This window comes from Staurois parvus, unplaced genomic scaffold (genome assembly GCF_062004578.1).
Source record: "Staurois parvus isolate SC_StPar_1 unplaced genomic scaffold, SC_StPar_1.0 ptg000017l, whole genome shotgun sequence".
NCBI lineage: Eukaryota > Metazoa > Chordata > Amphibia > Anura > Ranidae > Staurois > Staurois parvus.
Window position 1 is genome coordinate 15,866,057 of NW_028317813.1, and position 18,548 is coordinate 15,884,604.

General features: G+C 40.1%; 1 protein-coding gene across 2 annotated transcripts in view; it reads right to left on the bottom strand.

The window, feature by feature from the left end:
- GLS2 (glutaminase 2) overlaps window positions 1-18,548 on the bottom strand; it is a 94,735-nt gene that overhangs the window by 26,472 nt on the left and 49,715 nt on the right. For both annotated transcript variants that reach the window (XM_089680389.1, XM_089680381.1), the window contains 6 exons: window positions 18,156-18,319; window positions 11,122-11,180; window positions 9,471-9,503; window positions 6,780-6,838; window positions 2,840-2,906; window positions 341-391 (listed from right to left, as the gene is read on the bottom strand). In XM_089680389.1, the coding sequence (XP_089536515.1) occupies window positions 341-391; window positions 2,840-2,906; window positions 6,780-6,838; window positions 9,471-9,503; window positions 11,122-11,180; window positions 18,156-18,319 (433 nt within the window). The remainder of the gene's footprint in view (window positions 1-340; window positions 392-2,839; window positions 2,907-6,779; window positions 6,839-9,470; window positions 9,504-11,121; window positions 11,181-18,155; window positions 18,320-18,548) is intronic.

Here is an 18,548-nt window from a genome sequence, read left to right on the forward strand (position 1 = left end):
CCAAAGCTATAAATAAACAAATTAAATAAAATAAATAATGTGTCTTTAGTTATACTTTAAGCCAGCTATTAGACTAATAAATTCACTCCCATTAAATCTTGACTTTATTTAACAACTTAATGACTCAAAATCTTGTTTTTTTATTTCACTCAAAAACTATACTATATGATCTCATTGGTTGCTGTGGCTTATAACACTTTATAATTACTCTACATACTATAGTTTTAAACTAAGTCTTCTTGTTGAACACATCTGTCTGTGCTACATAATGTAAACCCATAATGAACGAGGTCTTTAGTCGCATGTTAAAAGTGTAATCAGCACATACAGGAAAACTGACCTGAAAGTACAAATCCAGAGCGACCCCCATGTCAGCACTGGATGGAAAACACTAAAAAAAAAGAGATAGCAAAATATTGTATATTAATATATACACAAACATTAGTCTAAACATTAGCCTAAAAATGAATAACTGTAATATGTGAATAGTCATAACCATAAACAAGAACATGTTATCTGGTTTTCGGTACATACCATTCTAAACAAACTTATCATCAAGTCATAAAATAATTTTATAGCACATGTTAATGGATAGCTGGGGATGGTAATATGAAATCCTTTTTGTTTTCTTCTAGATTAATCAATACATAATTAACGGAAAAGTACAGGCACGTCCATGCTGCAGCATCTGTGTGTCCTACATCAGCTCTTGGACTGGGAACTGGGTAATCATGACCTCTGATTGCTGAGTTTTTGGTCAGCTTCGAGCAGAGAGCAGTGATTGTGAGTCATGGCTCTCCGTTCTGCTCCTCCAGCGCACTTGAGCACTGGGCTGGAGAGGGTACAGGTACCTCTGGCTGTTAGCTGTGTGCTGATAGGCAAAGCCAGCTGTCAATCAGGCAGCAGGATGAATCCCCACATTGTTGGGATCCTGCCCAAGCTTGGCACAGCTCTGCCCTTCGGCTGCTAGCAGGCTGTAGCCCACTATAAGCTGACTATGGGCCACAGAAGAATGAAAGTAAATGTACTCCTGTGATCCTCAAGAGATGTTTGTCAAAAAAAGCTTTGCCTATACTTCTCTTTTACAGTGCTTATAAAGCCTAAACTTTTTTACCTTAATGCATTCCTTGCATTAAGGTAAAATATGTTTTTGTAATAGTATTTCCCCTCACCCGAGCCCTCATTCGATCCAGCCCCCTGCTGTTAATCAAAGCCAGTGACAAGGGAGCGGAGGGGTGGAGCTAAGCCCTGCTGCCTATGTTTATAGACACAGGCAGTGGACCTCAGGAGCGAACCCGCATGCATGCCTCCATAGGAAGCAATCTCCTACGGGGGCGCTCATCAGAGAGGAGGAAGAGCCAGAAGGACTGGCAGGGGCCTGAGAAAAGAAGGTTCAGGGCTGCAGATAAGTATAAACTTTTTTTTTTTTTTAATGTTTACATTTACAAACCACTTGCTAACAGCCACAGTACAGTTACTGCAAGCAGGCAACAGCTACATACTAGGAGTCATACTGCTATGTCACCCAGCACATGCACACTGGCATGCACCTTGGGACACCGTGGACCACGATGCTCTGTACCCAGGGGGGTGGCTACATATAGAGGAATCTCTCGATTTTAATCCTGCAGCTGCTGAATGCCTGGGTTTTCAAGTTTTTGCTATATAAATGAAGAAATACCAAGCATGTTGAAAAAAAAACACATTTTTATTAGTTTCTGTTAATAAAATGTTGCAAACAAATAATCTTTCTTCATAAATTTAGGTCAAAATGCAGTCTGCTACGTGAACGTTACAGAGTCTACAAGCTATGGTATATTTATTTGAATCAGTCCTGATGTACTGAGGGCCTATCTCATTTTTGAGGCCCTAAAATGCCAGGACAGTACAAATATCTCCCAAATGACCCCTTTTTGGAAGATAGACAGCCCAAGGTATTCAGTAAGAGTCATGGCTAGATTTCTTTGAAGTTGTAATTTTTTTGTTGTCACAATGTTTTAGAAAACTATTGTGATGCTGTGATTGGCTACAGCTAATCACATTACAGTGTGCTGTGACTGACCCAAGTACCATGTGATAGTTGTGAGCCAATCACAGCATCACGACAGTAAGCAAGCTGTCATGAATTAAAGCCATTTGTGACAGTTTTGCTTACATGTTATCATGCGATCGCTGATAATTGGTCCTAGCTATCAGATAATATCCTGGCCGCTGTACTGAGCACTGTGTTCCGCTGTGTTCAGCAGCCATAGTGGTCACAGGATTGCGCCACTGCAAGCACTGCTGCTGACTTTTACTTAAAAGATCGAGTGTTATCTTCACCCGGGCCAGTTCTTCACGGGGCTTTGGGTCGCCGGTACCGCCATGTTGACTGTGGGAAACCAGTGTGACCTCCTACTGGCTCACATCCAGCTCCCCAATATGCATGCATGAGACGTGCTGCACTTTCTGAATGGTCCAGCAGCCTGCCAGGCGGTCAAAGGAGGTTGCGGGTGGAGGGGGGGTCGAACTTCTGCTCTGCTTCTGCACTTCCCTTTCCAGGTAAAGTTCCACTTTATATTAAAGATCATTTTAAATATTTGGGATCAAAATCTTTATAAATGTGGCTATTACATGGCAAATTCAGATTATCACATTAGGTGCAAACAATGCAAAACCCATCCAACAACACATAATCTGTATTCACAGAAAGTTAGTAACCATTAGTACATTGTGAATGTTTAATGAGTGCCCTAAATAATGACAAAACTAAGGAATGCATTTCACTGTGATCTTCATTTGTTTCACTTGTCTAATTCTGTACTGACAAGGCAAGGAGAACCAGAATAAAAATATCTACCTTTTTTTCTTTGAGATAATATCCAATAGCATAGTTTCGGTCTCCTGTCTCCTTTTCGGACTGAAACCTGAAGATTTATTATATCAAATAGTTAGCAGGTACAGCAGGACTGGCCAATATATTTCACAGTGAGAGTAGGCATGGTTTATAAGGCAGTCAGCAGTCTAAATTTGAGTTTTGCAAGCAGTGGTTCTTTTATCTCTAGACAGCTGAATCTTAAATTAGTTAAGCAAAAAGCACTGGTGATTTATTACTTTTATTGACAAGGTCTGCACTACTAAATGTAAGACCAGAGTCAGCTGAGACCAAGAGTGGATTTTACTAAAGCTTCCTCATTTACCATGTATTCAGGGGCAGACTGACCATTCGAGCACATGGGCACTGCCCAAGGGCAAGGGGTCAGTAGGGGGCCCCTGGTACCTTTTATAGGCTTTTTTTGAGTGTGGGCAAGGACACAGGTGCCCCATGATCCCCTATTGCCCGGGGGCCCCATGAGTTGTCAGTCTGCCCCTGCATGTAGTACCTTATTCTAAATACAATTAAAAAATATAGCATAAAATAATAACGTTACTATCATCTAGCATTATTATACAGGCTGAATCAAGCAGGTCTTAGAACCTAATACAGTATTAGAAGATGACAAGGACATGTCATTTACCAAGTATTCACTAATTCATTCACTCAGCATTCATTGGAATATTTGTCAGACATCATTCCTTAATTATGCAAGCCAGGGGTAGGTAAGTATATTAAATTTTTTTCCCCTGAAGGTTTTCTTTTTTCAGTTTAGTGCAGCACTTTCGGAATGGTCCCTTAATCCAAGCAAGGTCCACTAATTTGAAGGGGTGTTCATATACTTGTCTATAGAATGTATAAAGTGGCATGGTCCGAAGCAAGGGAAGGAAAAGGCAGACAGAGAAAGAACTTAAAAAGGGTTGTACAACGGTTAATCCTCAGGATAGGTAGTGCCAATGATACATTTTGAGCTTTGGAGAAGGGTTTGAGGGTTTGTGATGGCAACTGTTAGTAGCTGTCAGGTTCTTTGAACTCTATCCAGTTGAGCCATGTCTTAATGCAGCACTGGAGTCTGTCTGGAGTAGGTAAAAACATTTGTTGCATTTTAGTAATGTGACTTACTTCAAGCATCTGTTTCATTAGTTGTTTATATGAACCACACTTTTGTATTGTTTAGCTGTGAAAGAGACAACTAGATAAATGAACAGGGAGGATGATACCTGTAATTTTCCTATTGGAATCAAGTATAGCTTTATAGGACATGACCAGAAAACATGTAAGAAGTGCCTGTGTGTCACTTGCAGTGCCAGCACAGAACTGAAAAGATACCGATTGTTTATATCCGGTTTCTTATCTCTTTTGCTCTTTGTCATACTGTTAAAAAGTGTGAAGATACATATTTTTGTGATGGACATTCCCATCTCTCTATATTTTGTTTTGAATGTTGGCTTGTCAAGGAACCAATTTCCACTGAAATATACACTATATTGCCAAAAGTATTGAGACACCTCTCCATATCATTGGATTCAGGTGTTCCAATCACCTCCATGGCCACAGGTGTATAAAATCAAGTACCTAGGCATGCAGACTGCTTCTACAAACGTTTGTGAAAGAATGGTTCTCTCTCAAGAGCTCACTGAATTCAAGAATGGTACCGTGATAGGTTGCCACCTGTGCAGTAAGTCCATCTGTGAAATTTCCTTGTTACTAAATATTCCACGGTCAACAGTTGGTGGTATTATAACAAAGTGGAAGCAACTGGGTACAACAGCAACTCAGCCACGAAGTGCAATGGAAAGCGTTGGATGCAGTGGTGTAAAGCATGCTACCACTGGACTCTAAAACAGCGGAGACGTGCTCTCTGGAGTGACAAATCACTCTTCTCTGTCTGGCAATCTGATGTACATGTCTGGGGTTGGTGGTTGCAAGGAGAACAGTACTTGCCTGACTGCATTGTACAAAGTGTAAAGTTTGGTGGAGGGGGGATATGGTGTAAGGTTATTTTTCAGGGGTTGTGCTTGGCCCCTTGGATCCCAGTGATGGGAACTCTTAAGGCGTTAGCATACCAAGACATTTCGGACAATTTCATGGTCCCTGCTTTGTGGGAAAGGTTTGGGGACGGCCTTTTCCTGTTCCAAAATGACTGCGCTACAGTGCACAAAGCAAGGTCCATAAATACATGGATGAGCGAGTTTGGGGTGGAGGAACTTGACTGGCCCGCACAGAGTCCTGACCTCAACTCAACAGAACATCCCTGGGATGAATTAGAGCTGAGACTGCGAGCCAGGACTTCACTCCTTAACCTTGTGGACAGCCTTCCCAGAAGAGCTGAAGCTGTTATAGCTGCAAAGGGTGGGCCAACTCAAGATTGAACCCTACAGACTAAGACTGGGATGCCATTAAAGTTCATGTGTGTGTAAAGGCAGGCATCCCAATACCTTTGGCCATATAGTATGTATATATAGCACAGGTGCACTGACCTCCCCGCCAGAGATCTTTTCCATCTCCCCACTGGAACAAACAGTGATATGCTAATGCGCACTGGGTAATTAGGGTGTGCCCAAGCATGCTCAGCACACCCTGTGTGCACGCCTATGCCTACTGCAATTGCTAATATTGGCAACATTGTAATTTACTGCAATCAAGTTAGGGAAAGGTCATTGCTGTTGGTTGCTCTGGATTACTTTCTACACATTGCTTTACCAATACATTTGTATGACAGCTTGGTTTAGAAGGGTAAAGAAACAACAAGGTCTGGGTAATTTAGTTGAATGTGCTAAAATGTAATTATGCCCTTACGATACAATATATATAGTTATGAAAGATAGCAAAGCTAATAACATTTTTTAAATTACTTTGACAGCCAAAGACCATTTAAAGAAAATAGGCAAAAAAAAAATCACCCATTAGTACGCCTCCTACACAAAACACTGAACAGCTAATACAATTTTGAAATCAATACCTTTTAGGATAAAAGTCTAATTAAATTTTTATGACTGCATCTCTGTAATTCAAATGATAACAGCATCTGCTCTGCCAAGGAGGAGGTGTAACAGCACTCCTCTCTTTCTGTGCAATAAAAGAAAACTACAGCTCCCATCAACCACAGGGAATTGTAATGAATGTGGGCGGGTACATGTTAAGTGTGTCTGAAAGTCTGAGACTCTCAACCTGCTCACCACTGCATGTAGGGCTGAATTGCATCACTGCTTCCTGGAGAAAGAACTACAGAAGGGATGTGCCAATACTAGTGGCTGGGGGAATAAGAGGCATAGCAGCTATTGCTCTTACAAACAGGAAACCAAAGTGAATTAACAATTTGATTTGGAAATTAATAGACTATTTCAGAGCAACTACTGAGTGAACCAGAAGATGGATGACATATTCAGTGAAGGTAGGAAATCATCAACACAGACATGTAAAGAAGTTTTGCCTGGAGTTCTGCTTTAAGAGAATTGAGACTGGCCAGGCTGAAAATACTGTAATGTTTCCTAGTGTTAGTAAAATCATAAGCATAGCACCAGAGGTCAAAATACACACTTGCTGAATTTGTAGTCATAACAGTCTAGTCAAAGAAGAAAAGATCTTCATATAGTAACTACAGGATGTCTTATGTCTATATCTAACTTTAGCTTTGAATGTTGCAGACAAGAATAAAAATAGTTCTAGTAATTTGAACAGAGCAGTTAAAAAATCAACTCTTGGTCTCTAACTAGTGCCATTAGTATCAAAACACAATTATGGTTGTCAAGGTTATAATAAAACATACCTATATTTGAGTTACATAAGGCAAAAAAACCCAATCTATAAAAAACAATATAAAGCAGACAGTTGTTTACAATGTGTGACAGGATAATTACTGTGGGACATGCAGGCTCTCCAAACTTGAGCTTGGAACCCAGACTGATACACCTGTTGTCCTTACGTTGAATTGTTGAAGCCAATGTATTCATTTCCTGACATCCTTTTAAGAAACTGCATAACCTTGAGTAGACAGAAAGAGACAGGTCAGTGGAAGTCTAGGCACGAAGGTAGCTACATAAAGGCCTGGAGGACAGATCCAATATATCTTTAAGCACCTAGAAACAAAAAAGTCTAGTTTTCTATTCTACTGTTATATATCCTAAATAAAATCTTCAAGACATCCGGTATGTAGGGCTGTCTGAATGTTTCTAGGAAGGAAGTCAAAAAATGACAACGAAAAGGTCAAGTGGTATTTGGTTTAAAATAAATTGCAGATATCCTACAAAAACCTCATAGGAGTCAGCAGGTCATGAGGTTTAGTATCTGTGATGTTTCCGATAACATGGAATAAGGTTGTATGAGAGTCAGCCATATGACATAATATATACAGTATATGACAAAGATTAAACAATTGTGGTTAAAAAGCCGTGTGAATTGAAGGTGGAGACAAGCTGATGTACAGGCCCGAACTGGCCATAGGGCACACCGGGCATTTGCCTGGTGGGCCGGGGCTGCGTGTCCTAAGAGTGGCCTGTGGATTACCAGGCTACACAGCGGGAGGTGAGTGGTGATCGGAGTCTGGACAGGGTTATTACAGACCATGGCCTCCAATTGCCTCCCACTATGCGGCCATGCCTACAGCAGGGCTGGTTCCGGCAAACTAGGAGGTGCAGAAGAGGACCTGCTAGCAGGGGACATATACCTCCCAGGGCGGCCGCTGGAAATACAGTGCATGAGACAACGGTGGGCTCTCACCTAACCATGACGGCTGCACAGGAGAGAAAGGTGAGCGTAGTGCAGCCACATATCCTGCTCTGTAGCAGTGGTGTCTGTGTGTGTGTGGGGGGGGGTGGATGGGGTTGTCTCTTTGCTGGATTGGGGCATCTCCTTGCTCTATGGAGCTGTCTCTTTGATGGATGGGGCTGTCTCCGCGCTGGATTGGGGTGTCTCTTTGCTATATGGAGCTGTCTCTGATGGATGGGGCTGTCTCTTTGCTATATGGAGCTGTCTCTGCACTGGATTGGGTTGTCTCTTTGCTATATGGAGCTATCTCTTTGCTGGACTGCGCTGTCTCTTTACTGGATTGGGCTGTATCAAAAGTAAAATAATGCTTGCTTTCCATAGATTAGATGGAAAATTCTTGACAAAAAACCTGAAATCTGTGCATCAGTGCACTATTACTTGCTTGATTAACCCTGGTGTTTTAAAAGTGTACTTATTTATTAGCTGTTCCTGCTACTAAAACCTACTGACCATATGTTCCATTATTTCTGGTTACTCTTGTCACAGCAATGGACCTGTTTCAAATGTTCAGTGCAAACAGCACTGACAACATTGGACATGTACAGGTACTTTTTTACTACTAATAATTCTGTGCAGTGTTTTATATAATGTATGAATTGTTCCTGCTGAACTATCCATTGCAAAAGCATGTACTAAGTCTCTACATGCATCTATTATGAATAGCTCAATGTCATGAAGCACCTACAAAGTAAAACTCTCTTTTTTAATTATTTTGGATTGAGTGGAGAAGAATTCTCTCCAACAGAGATCCAGACAGTGATAACAAATGGACAGATGTCCTAAACTTCCCCTGCTGTACTGAACAAAGTTGTAGACATCCTGTTCAACAATAAGATGTCTCTCCAACAGGAATCAATGCATATATTCACCAGTACACCATGGATCATCATATCTCATCCAAAGCTTTTATTGCAGAAAGATCTTATCACAAAGGAACAAGTGCATTGTTTCAGACCCTTGCAGGACCCCTTTGTCAGGCATGTGGTCCTGTGCTGCTCCGAAATGTTGCATTTGTTCCTTTGTGATGTGATCGTTCTGCAATAAAAGCTTTGGTCAAGGTTTAATGATCCATGGTGTGCTAACAAATATATGCATTGATTTGTGATGAGTCTAGGATCTAGCTGGTAGTCAATGCAGCACCTGCTACTGACAAGCCTTGTTTCCAGAAACGTGGGAATATAGACAAGGTTTCAAAAAGCTCTATGTCATGAAACTCCTCCAAAGTAGAACTTTCCTTTGAAATTAATTTTGGATAGAGTGGAAAAGGGTTAGGATGTCTATGTTCTAGCTTTAAATCACTTGCTGTCCAAATGAGGGGGGAAACTCCTTAGCAGACCAAAATGCAATAAAAACTCTTTAGAGGTTTACTTAAGAATTTAAGACTCCTTGCCTGGATAAAACACAGGGAGTGAGAGGAATTCTCTCCAACAGAGATCTAGACAGTGGTAACTAATGGATAGAGGTCCTAAACTTCCCCTGCTATACTGAAAAAAAGTTGTAGAGATTCCATTCAACAACAAGAATGAAGAGGTGTCTCCAACAGGGACACAAATACGATAGGAGTAGGTGCAGACTGTCTCAGATCATATACAACAGGATAGCACTGGCAGGAAAAGAGAAGATTCTGCACCTTGTCCCCCTAACCCCTGACCTGCACACAGACCAGACATAATCTGAACTTGCAGGAAGGATAAAACAGATGCTTTTGCTTTAGGTACTGTTTAATGTTTAACACAGCCAATGTCTTCTGTTTGCCTTCACTTTGAGTATTTGTGACAGGAAGACATGTAAGTAACCACACTGAAAGAAGTCGACTGATAGAGTATAAAGGAAAATGTTACACACTTACATAATCAAACTTTTCCGCCTTGTTTGCACCTTGCTAAATAAATAAAAAAGAAATTAAAAAAAGAGTGTTTATAAAAATATATAAATGAATGTACAATGTTCCCTCACTAAGCAGCTGGATTAACCATAGGATATTCAGCACTGCAAAATGTATACTATGTTCAAATAAACTACATGGGAATCACCTTATACATTTTACAAGAGTGTTTTCTTGCTTTTGCTGGATATTTGAATACAGCATGCTTATTATATCAATGTATTGAAAGAGGTGTTTATAAAAGAAACATTTATTCCAGTGGCTCTCATCCATTAAGTAATTCAGCGTTAGTACCTAGGAAGTCTATGTATACCTGTTTTCCAGCCGATAACTAAAAATACTAACTAATATATGTTTTAAAAATGATTACTGTAAAAAAAAAATCATGCTACGGATTTTTAATAATAATCCTGCTTGTCTTTAATCAAATATTTGTAACACAATTTTGTGCTTTGTTGCCAAAGTGGTGAATTCTAGCAGATTGCTTAAAGTGGAACTAAACTGTATCTGAGCACCATAAATGTAAATGCTATTTATTTATTATTTAATTATCTGAGGCGCTTATATAGCACCAAAAATCTACACAGCGCTTTAAATACATACATTTCCAGTGATATGTAAGTACTTCAAATAAAAAAATAAATAGACTTTATATTAGGTCCAATTTAGACATAAGCCATTTACCTACCAGCATGTCTTTGGAGTGTTTGAGGAAACCAGAGTACCCGGAGGAAATCCAGGCAGGCGCAGGGAGAACATGCAAACTCCACACAGGTAGTGTCATGGCTGGGAATGAAACCTATGAAACTCACCCATCCATCCATGTATGTCTCCATGCTTTATTGTATTCAGAAATTACTTTGAAAAACACCCCCCTAGCATTTCTAGCTTCAGCCATCTTGAGTAAGAGAAGATGGTTCATGTAGCATTTACTACAAAGGCACGCAGGGAGGAGGGTATGCTTAGCTGAGAAAGCCCCTCCTCCCTTGCTCCAGATGAAAGAAAAAATGCTCATGAAGATTCAAGGAATGTATGACATCATTTTGGCCTAGGCCAGAAACCAGGAAGCAACAGAAGAAATGTTAAGAAAAAAAAAAGTTTAAAACAGGTAAATAACACGTACTATTCTATCCATCTATTTACTAAAGCCAGCAGCATAATGATTAAAAATAGTTTATGTTGATTGAGAAAGTTTAGTTCCACTTTAAGTGATTTACGTTTTGCACACATTTAATCACAGGAAAGCTGCTATGGCTTCAGCTAATTCTAAGGAACAGTATATTAAACTAAAACAAAAACAGAGCCACTAGTGTCACTGATAAAAAGTCTAGCCAGTGTTCAAGGATTTAAGTGAACTTTGCTATTTTTATACTATAACAACTGTAAAGCTAATCAATGCAATTGATGAAGCTTTATGGATAGGGCTACAATTAGATTCTCAGTGTACTACCATCCAAACTTACATTCCGCATGCTAGCAGAAGTGTGAATGAGCCCTAAGCTAGTAACAAATCTACATGTGATAAAGGGGAAGTTAGACATTTCCCATATAAAGCTTCATCAAATGAACACATACATTTGCCTTGTAACAAACTGAAACCTGGATTCATACTCACTTTAATCAATGATGAAACAACAATTGCTCCAGCATTTACCATTGGATTGTGGGGTTTACCTATCAAATAGAAATATGTAAATATGCTTAATATATTAGATCACTAAAAGAGGTGAAGGGCCAGTTCACAACAGAACGCCGAGCGGGAAAGGAACATTGCTTGGGCCTTTATTGCACTGCCCTTGTGACCTGCATGCGGGTGCCTATGTATTGTTAATGGAACCCCAAATGCAGATCGCAAACACAGTGCGTATGTGGTCACCAAATCATGTGGTATCGCAGTACCATTCGGTTTGGTGCAGTGCATTTTTAAAAGTAGTGCAAGCACTTTCAGTGTGTTGTAGCGCATTTTGCAGTCCATTTAAATGAGTGGGCTGAAAAAACACACCGCAGAGCGTCTTGGAGTGAACCGGCCCTAAATCAGAGCTCAACCTTTTCAGTAATTACAAATAAACATTTAATACATGATAATATCAAATATGCAATATTTATCTTAAAAATAAAATGTTTTTTTTTAATTGTATTTTGTACCCCTACCATAATAATCAAAAATTGTACATAATTGTTTATAAACACCTCATCATGAACCATGCTGGAGATATGGCTGCTGGCTCTCAACCCCAGTAGTTAGAGTGGTTCCTGATCATGTGATCAAAAAGTCAACTATGACATAGTGATCACATGTAGGCAGGTGTCTTCACTGACAGAAAAAAGCTTTCAGGCTGCACTGCCAACTTCAAGCTGCAGTATCATATGCAGTGCGTTCTATTTATTACTGTAATTGTACTTTTAACTGAAGTAAAATAAATAATAAATTAAAAATAAAAAAATGTAAACTTTTTTTAACATTTTTATACATTTCAGTCTATAATAATAATAATAATTAAAAAAACAGGCAGGTTTTTAATGGTACAATGTACCAAAAAAGCCTTACATTACCTTAAAAAAAATTACCAAAAAAAAAAAATTAGACATGCAAATTAGCAAAATTATTATTATCAAGTTCCCTGGCTGTAGAAAATATGATTTGGGTATCTAGGCATCAATGACCTATGATCATGCAAGCGTTAACCCTTTCCATGGATGGCTGTACACATTTCCTGTGATTAGAAGGCCAGGTTATGTATGTATATGCCATATTTTTACAATCATGTGAAAGCAGCTGATCCATAAACACGTCTTTTACAAACTTGAGTACAAAGCTAGTTTTGGGCAGATGAGAACGTATTGACATTTAGTCTGAACCGGTAGTCTGTTAGTACAACACTAGTAAACTATTTCCCTGGTAAATACATAGGCCAGAGCTGTAATGCTATCAATTCTTTACTGCTAGAAATGCTGAACTGAAATTACTCAAAAGTTAAACAATAATAAAAATAAACAGTATACAGTATTCATAATGGATAGATTGAATGCATGAAGATTGTGTGTTTATGTCTCTCTAGGTCTCCAGTACTAGGAACTGATTGTTTATGCAGTCTTGAAACAAGCAAAAATACAATTTTGCTATATTTTTTGAAGGTTGGGATTTATTTTATAATACTATTACAGTAGGGAAAGATTAATTTAAAAGGAGATTCCCTATTGTATGTATGTATGCATGTTAAAAGATGTATTCACAAAAGCAACCAGCACTTACAGTATGTAACAGTTTCAATTCCTCTCACAAAACATTACATAGTTACATAGTTTGTCTGGTTGAAAAAAGACACCAGTCCATCTAGTTCAACCAATAGAAAAATAAATAAATAGATTTAAAAAATACATTAAAAAAATAATAGAAAAGCTCCATATACAGAATCCTAAACCCACAGTTGAATCAGAAAAAGGCGAACAAAGTATGCATGGTCCAATTTGCTCCAGTGCAGGAAAAAGAAATTCCTTCCTTATCCCCCAGAGCGCTAGTAGATATTCCCTGGATCAACAATCACTGGTGTTATTATTTAGAAATTAACAAAATGGTAGCAAAACTGCGCTGTGTTATTAATTTAAATGTGTCTTAGTTACGTGCATCCCAATACAAAGGATTATAATGTTATCAAAAATAAATGTGATATGTGTACCAATGTCATAAACCCATATACATTGCTCAAAAAAATTAAAGGAACACTTTGAAAACACATCAGATCTCAATGAGGAAAAATATCATGCTGGATATCTATAGTGATATGGACTGGGTAATGTGTTAGGAATGTAAGGATGCCACATCATTTGATGGAAATGAAAATTATCAACCTACAGAGGACTGAATTTAAAGACACCACAAAAATCGAAGTGAAAAAATGATGCAGCAGGCTAGTCCATTTTACTGACATTTCATTGCAGCAACTCAGAATGGTACTCAGTAGTTTGTATGGCCCCATGTGCTTGTATGCATGCCTGACAATGTTGGGGCATGCTCCTCATGAGACGACAGATGGTGTCCTGGGGTATTTCCTTCCAGGTCTGGACTAGGGTATCACTGGACAGTCTGAGGGGCAACCTGGTGGTGTCTTATGGACCGAAACATGATATCCCAGAGGTGCTCTATTGGATTCAGGTCAGGCTAGTGTGGGGGCCATTCACTGGTATCAATTCCCTCATCTTTCAGAAACTGCCTGCATATTCTCACCACATGAGGCCAGTCATTGTCATGCACCAGGAGGAACCCAGGACCCACGGCACCAGCATAGGGTCTGACAATGGGTCCAAGGATTTCATCCCTATACCTAATGGCAGTCAGGGTGCCATTGTCTAGCCTGTAGAGGTCTGTGTGTACCTCCATGGATATGTCTCCCCAGACCATCACTGACCCACCACCAAAACAGTCATGCTAAACGATGTTACAGGCAGCATAACGTTCTCCATGCCTTCTCCAGACCCTTTCACGCCTGTCACATGTGCTCAGGGTGAACCTGCTCTCATCTGTGAAAAGCGCAGGGCACCAGTGGCAGACTTGCCAATTCTGGTGTTCAACTGCAAATGCCAATCGAGCTCTATGGTGCCGGGCAATGAGCACAGGGCCCGCTAGAGGACATCGGGCCCTCAGGCCACCCTCATGAAGTCTGTTTCTGATTGTTTGGTCAGAGACATTCACACCAGTAGCCTGCTCGAGGTCATTTTGTAGAGCTCTGACAGTGCTCATCCTCTTCCTCCTTGCACAAAGGAGTAAATACCAGTCCTGCTGATGGGCTAAAGATCTTTTACGGCTCTGTCCAGCTCTCCTAGAGTGACTGCCTGTCTCTTGGAATCACCTCCATGCTCTTGAGACTGTGCTGGGAAACACAGCAAACTTTCTGGCAATGGCATATATTGATGTGCCATCCTGGAGAAGTTGGACTGTGTGTGCAACCTCTGTAGGGCCCAGGTATCGCCTCATGCTACCAGTAGTGACACTGACCCTAGCCAAATGCAAAACTAGTGAAAAACAGTCAGAAAAGATGAGTAGGGAACAAAAATGTCAGTGGCCTCCACCTGTAAAACCATTCCTGTTTTGGGGGTCGTCTCATTGTTGCCCATCTAGTGCACCTGTTGTTAATTTCATTAACACTAAAGCAGCTGAAACTGATTAACAACCCCCTCTGCTACTTAACTGACCAAATCAATATGCCAGGAGTTTTTTTGACTTGATGCTATACTCTGATTAAAACGTGTTCCTTTAATTTTTTTGAGCAATGTAAAATAGGGAAAAAAAAGAAGAAAATTCAGAGGGTGACACCACTATTCCAAAGTGACATAAAAATACCAATCAATAAGTCAATAGACATAGATGCTGATGGAAGTCCACCACCTATATGCAAATGTCCAAATTAAACAAGTAGCTATGTGCAGCGGGGTTGTACTATCATTGCAAATATTGCCATATGTTTCCACTTGTGAATGACAATAAGCAGTCTTGTGAATTCACCACCACCTCAAACTGCAACCCTTACCAAGTGCTAAGACCCCAAATTATAGGTGGCCTTATAACAGCATGTTATCAGTAATCATTCATCCACAGCCTTGGAACCATATAGGATATCAGGGCAACAGGTTGTTCAATGGCACTCAGGAACTTCAGAGCAGGGATTCACTGTTTGCACCTCCGTTCTGCCATGTACATTAAGCCATGTAAGAGATAAGCAAGCATTCCATAGTGCAACCCGCAGATGTATTGTAATAAGTATTTGTGCATCTACTTACATAGGTACAAGAACAAATCTCATGTTGGCACAACCACCACCACTGCTAGCTCCAGCTGGAGTAATGATGTCAGCACAAGCTTTGCCCTCAATGCTGTGGATGGATGATACTGACAACATGCTGTTATAAGACCACCTATAATTTGGGGTCTTATCACTTGGTAAGAGGCTGCAATTGGTGGTGCTGAATTCACAAGGCTGCTTATTGTCATTCAGAAGTGAAAACACATGATAATATTTGCAATGGTGGCAGAACCCTCCTACACATAACTACTTGTTTCATTTGGACATTTGCATATAAGTGGTGGCCTTCCATCAGCATCTATGGTTATTTATTTATTAATAGGTATTTTTTTTATTTTTTGTGCCACTTCGGAATAGTGGTTTCACCCTCTGAATTTTCTTTTTTTTTTTCTATTGTATTTAGATTTATAATGTTGGTACACACGTCACATTTATTTTTGATAACATTATGATCCTTTGTATTGGGATAAATGTAACTAAGACACATTCAATTAAGTAACACAGTGCAACATTTGTATTCTTTTTATTATATAGGAATGCTAATATCCAGTAAAATTTTGTGCATTTAGGAATGCATCCGGCTCTTTCTACAACAGCGTATTGAGGTGGCGAGAACTAGTTCTTGAGGGAGTCTATTCCACATTTTCACAGCTCATGCTGTTCAGAATCCTTTTCTGTATGTGGAGGTGAAATCCTTTTTCCTCCAGACATAAAGAGAGACCCTTGTTCTTTGTAATGATATTAAAGTAAATAACTATACACCAAGTTCACTATATGGATACACTTAGGTGTTTGTACATGGTTATCATTTCCCCCTATTAGTCGCCTCTTCTTGAGAGAGAAAAAATTCAGTTCAGCTAATCTTTCTTCACAGCTGAGCTCCTCCATGCCTCTTATCAGTTTGGTTTCCCTCCTTAGAACAGTCTCTAGTTCCCTATTATCCTTTCTGTGACCTGGTGTTCAAAACTGAACTGCATATTCCAGTTGAGGCCGAAAAATTTGGCTATAAAGGCTTGGGGTACTCTTATTAAAATACCCATCCGTCCTAGCCATCCTGATCTAAAGTACCCTAACCTCCCCCACAGCTGGCTGTATAGTGCTGCCTCCCCAAATTTGCCTCTAGTCTTGTGAGACAACCTTATACAAGTCTTATACAAGGGTTCACTGTACATGCTCAGCCAGAGGGGAGAAAGATTTTGGCTGAAGGATGTAAATATGTAAGTGTGCTGTAACTGTCCTACTTGGGTAAAGCCCTGTACACACAATGAGAATATTGGACGAATGATTATCTTTTTCTTTTTTTTTTTTTTGCATGCTAGTATCATATCGATAATAAAAAAGTTACTAAGGTTCCGAAAATTCTTGTGGGACGGAATAAAAATTTCGGAAGTGTTGTAATGTATTTGTATTGTATTTTCAGAAACTGTACTGATTAAACACAAATTGAGAAAAACTTTGGTGCTTGTCCCTTCAAATAATTTCAACGAAAGCTGTGTACTAACGAAAAGATTATTGTACAATTGCTTCAAAAGCGATATTTTTTGTACGATTTTCTGATTGTGTGTACAAAGGTTAAAGTGATTCTAAAGGTTCATTGTTTTTGTAAAATAACAAACATGTCTATACTTACTTGCTGTGTGCAGTGATTTTGCACAAAGCAGCTCGGATCCTCCTCTTCTTGGATCCCCCGCAGGCTCTCCTTCCCCCTCCATCCTGTCTAGGTGCCACCACACCAAGCAGCAGCTATGGGGGCACTCGCTGTTCTGTGTGTCCATTCACACATGGAGCTGCAGCTTGGCCCCACCCCTCTCACTCCTCATTGGCTGACTGGCTGTGATTGACAGCAGCGGGAGCCATTGGCTCCCGCTTGCTGTGTCAGCCAATGAGGAGGCAGAGACCCGTGATGGCCGAGGCTGTCACTCATATCGCTGGATTGCAATGGGGCTCAGGTAAGTATTGAGGAGGCTGGGGGCACTGCTGCACAAAGAAGGGTTTTTTACCTTCATGCATATAATGCATGAAGGTAAAAAACCTTCAGCCTTTACAACCACTTTAAGTAAGCAGTTTTTGACATTTGGTAGTTTAGTTCTAGGAGGAGTTCTAGGTAGAGTGGGTAACTTTCAATAAAAGAACCCTTACGACCCTTAAAAGGTTCTTTGCGACTAATGTTAGTAGTTCATAGCTCTTTGTAAAGTACTCCATGTTATTTACATAAATATATAAATAAACCCACAGCAACTAATCACAATTAATCTTTTACTGATTCACTACAGTAAAAAAAAATCTGATCAGTTGCTATGGTTACTGCATATTTCTAAAAGTAATGGTCATCAAACTTAAATCTGCTAAGCATGTGACAATTTCACCTAGACTCAGCAATATTAAAGTGGAGTTCCAGTCACAGTGTAAAAAAATCAGAGTGAGCAGCTACAAAAACTGTAGCTGCTGACTCTTAAAAAAACAGCCACTTACCTGTCCCTCAATCCCGTGGTGTCTTCCCTGCAGCCCATTTCTCTGGGCGTCCGGTGTTCCTGGCACCAGCATCTTCAATGTGGGCACCAGCTGTGACAGCTTGCAGCTTCTAAATTGTCCCACAGTCTTCTGGGACCTGTCACGTGTCCCAGAAGACTATGGGGAGGGAGGGGGGAGAACATCTTCCCGTTCCAGTTGCCTAGGTGATCGCAGCGGAAGTAGGAGCGTGTACCTGTCAATTTTGGGTACCCATTCTCCCCATGCTCCCCAAAGGTGCCAGTCCTTAACGGGGATCAGGGGACCAGTCTTTAAAGCGGAACTACCCCTTTTGGGTGGAGCTCCGCTTTCAGTTCAGGTATGGACATCCTAAATCTCTCACCTTGTTGGTTCAATGACAGCTTGTTGAACCGATGACCACTGGGTTCTTTGTCCACGTGCTGATGGATATAGTTTGTACCAAGGTCATTCACAGCAATGGCGTATTTAAGAGGCTTCACACAGGACTGCAGGCATAATGGGATATTGGTGTCCCCCACTGAGTACCTTGTAGAGAAAAGAAATAGGGAAGGTCAAGTAGTATTGAACAAATAAAATAACCACATTTCCACTTATTTATTTCCTTTGGGAAATGCTTAATTGTTGTATAACACATCAGTGTTAAAGGCTTATTCTGCAATACTTTACTTCTTTGTGAATACATAACCCATTGTCATACGCATACAGTATCACATCCTGTACTTCAAAAGAAATGTGTTTGCCATTACAGACCTGT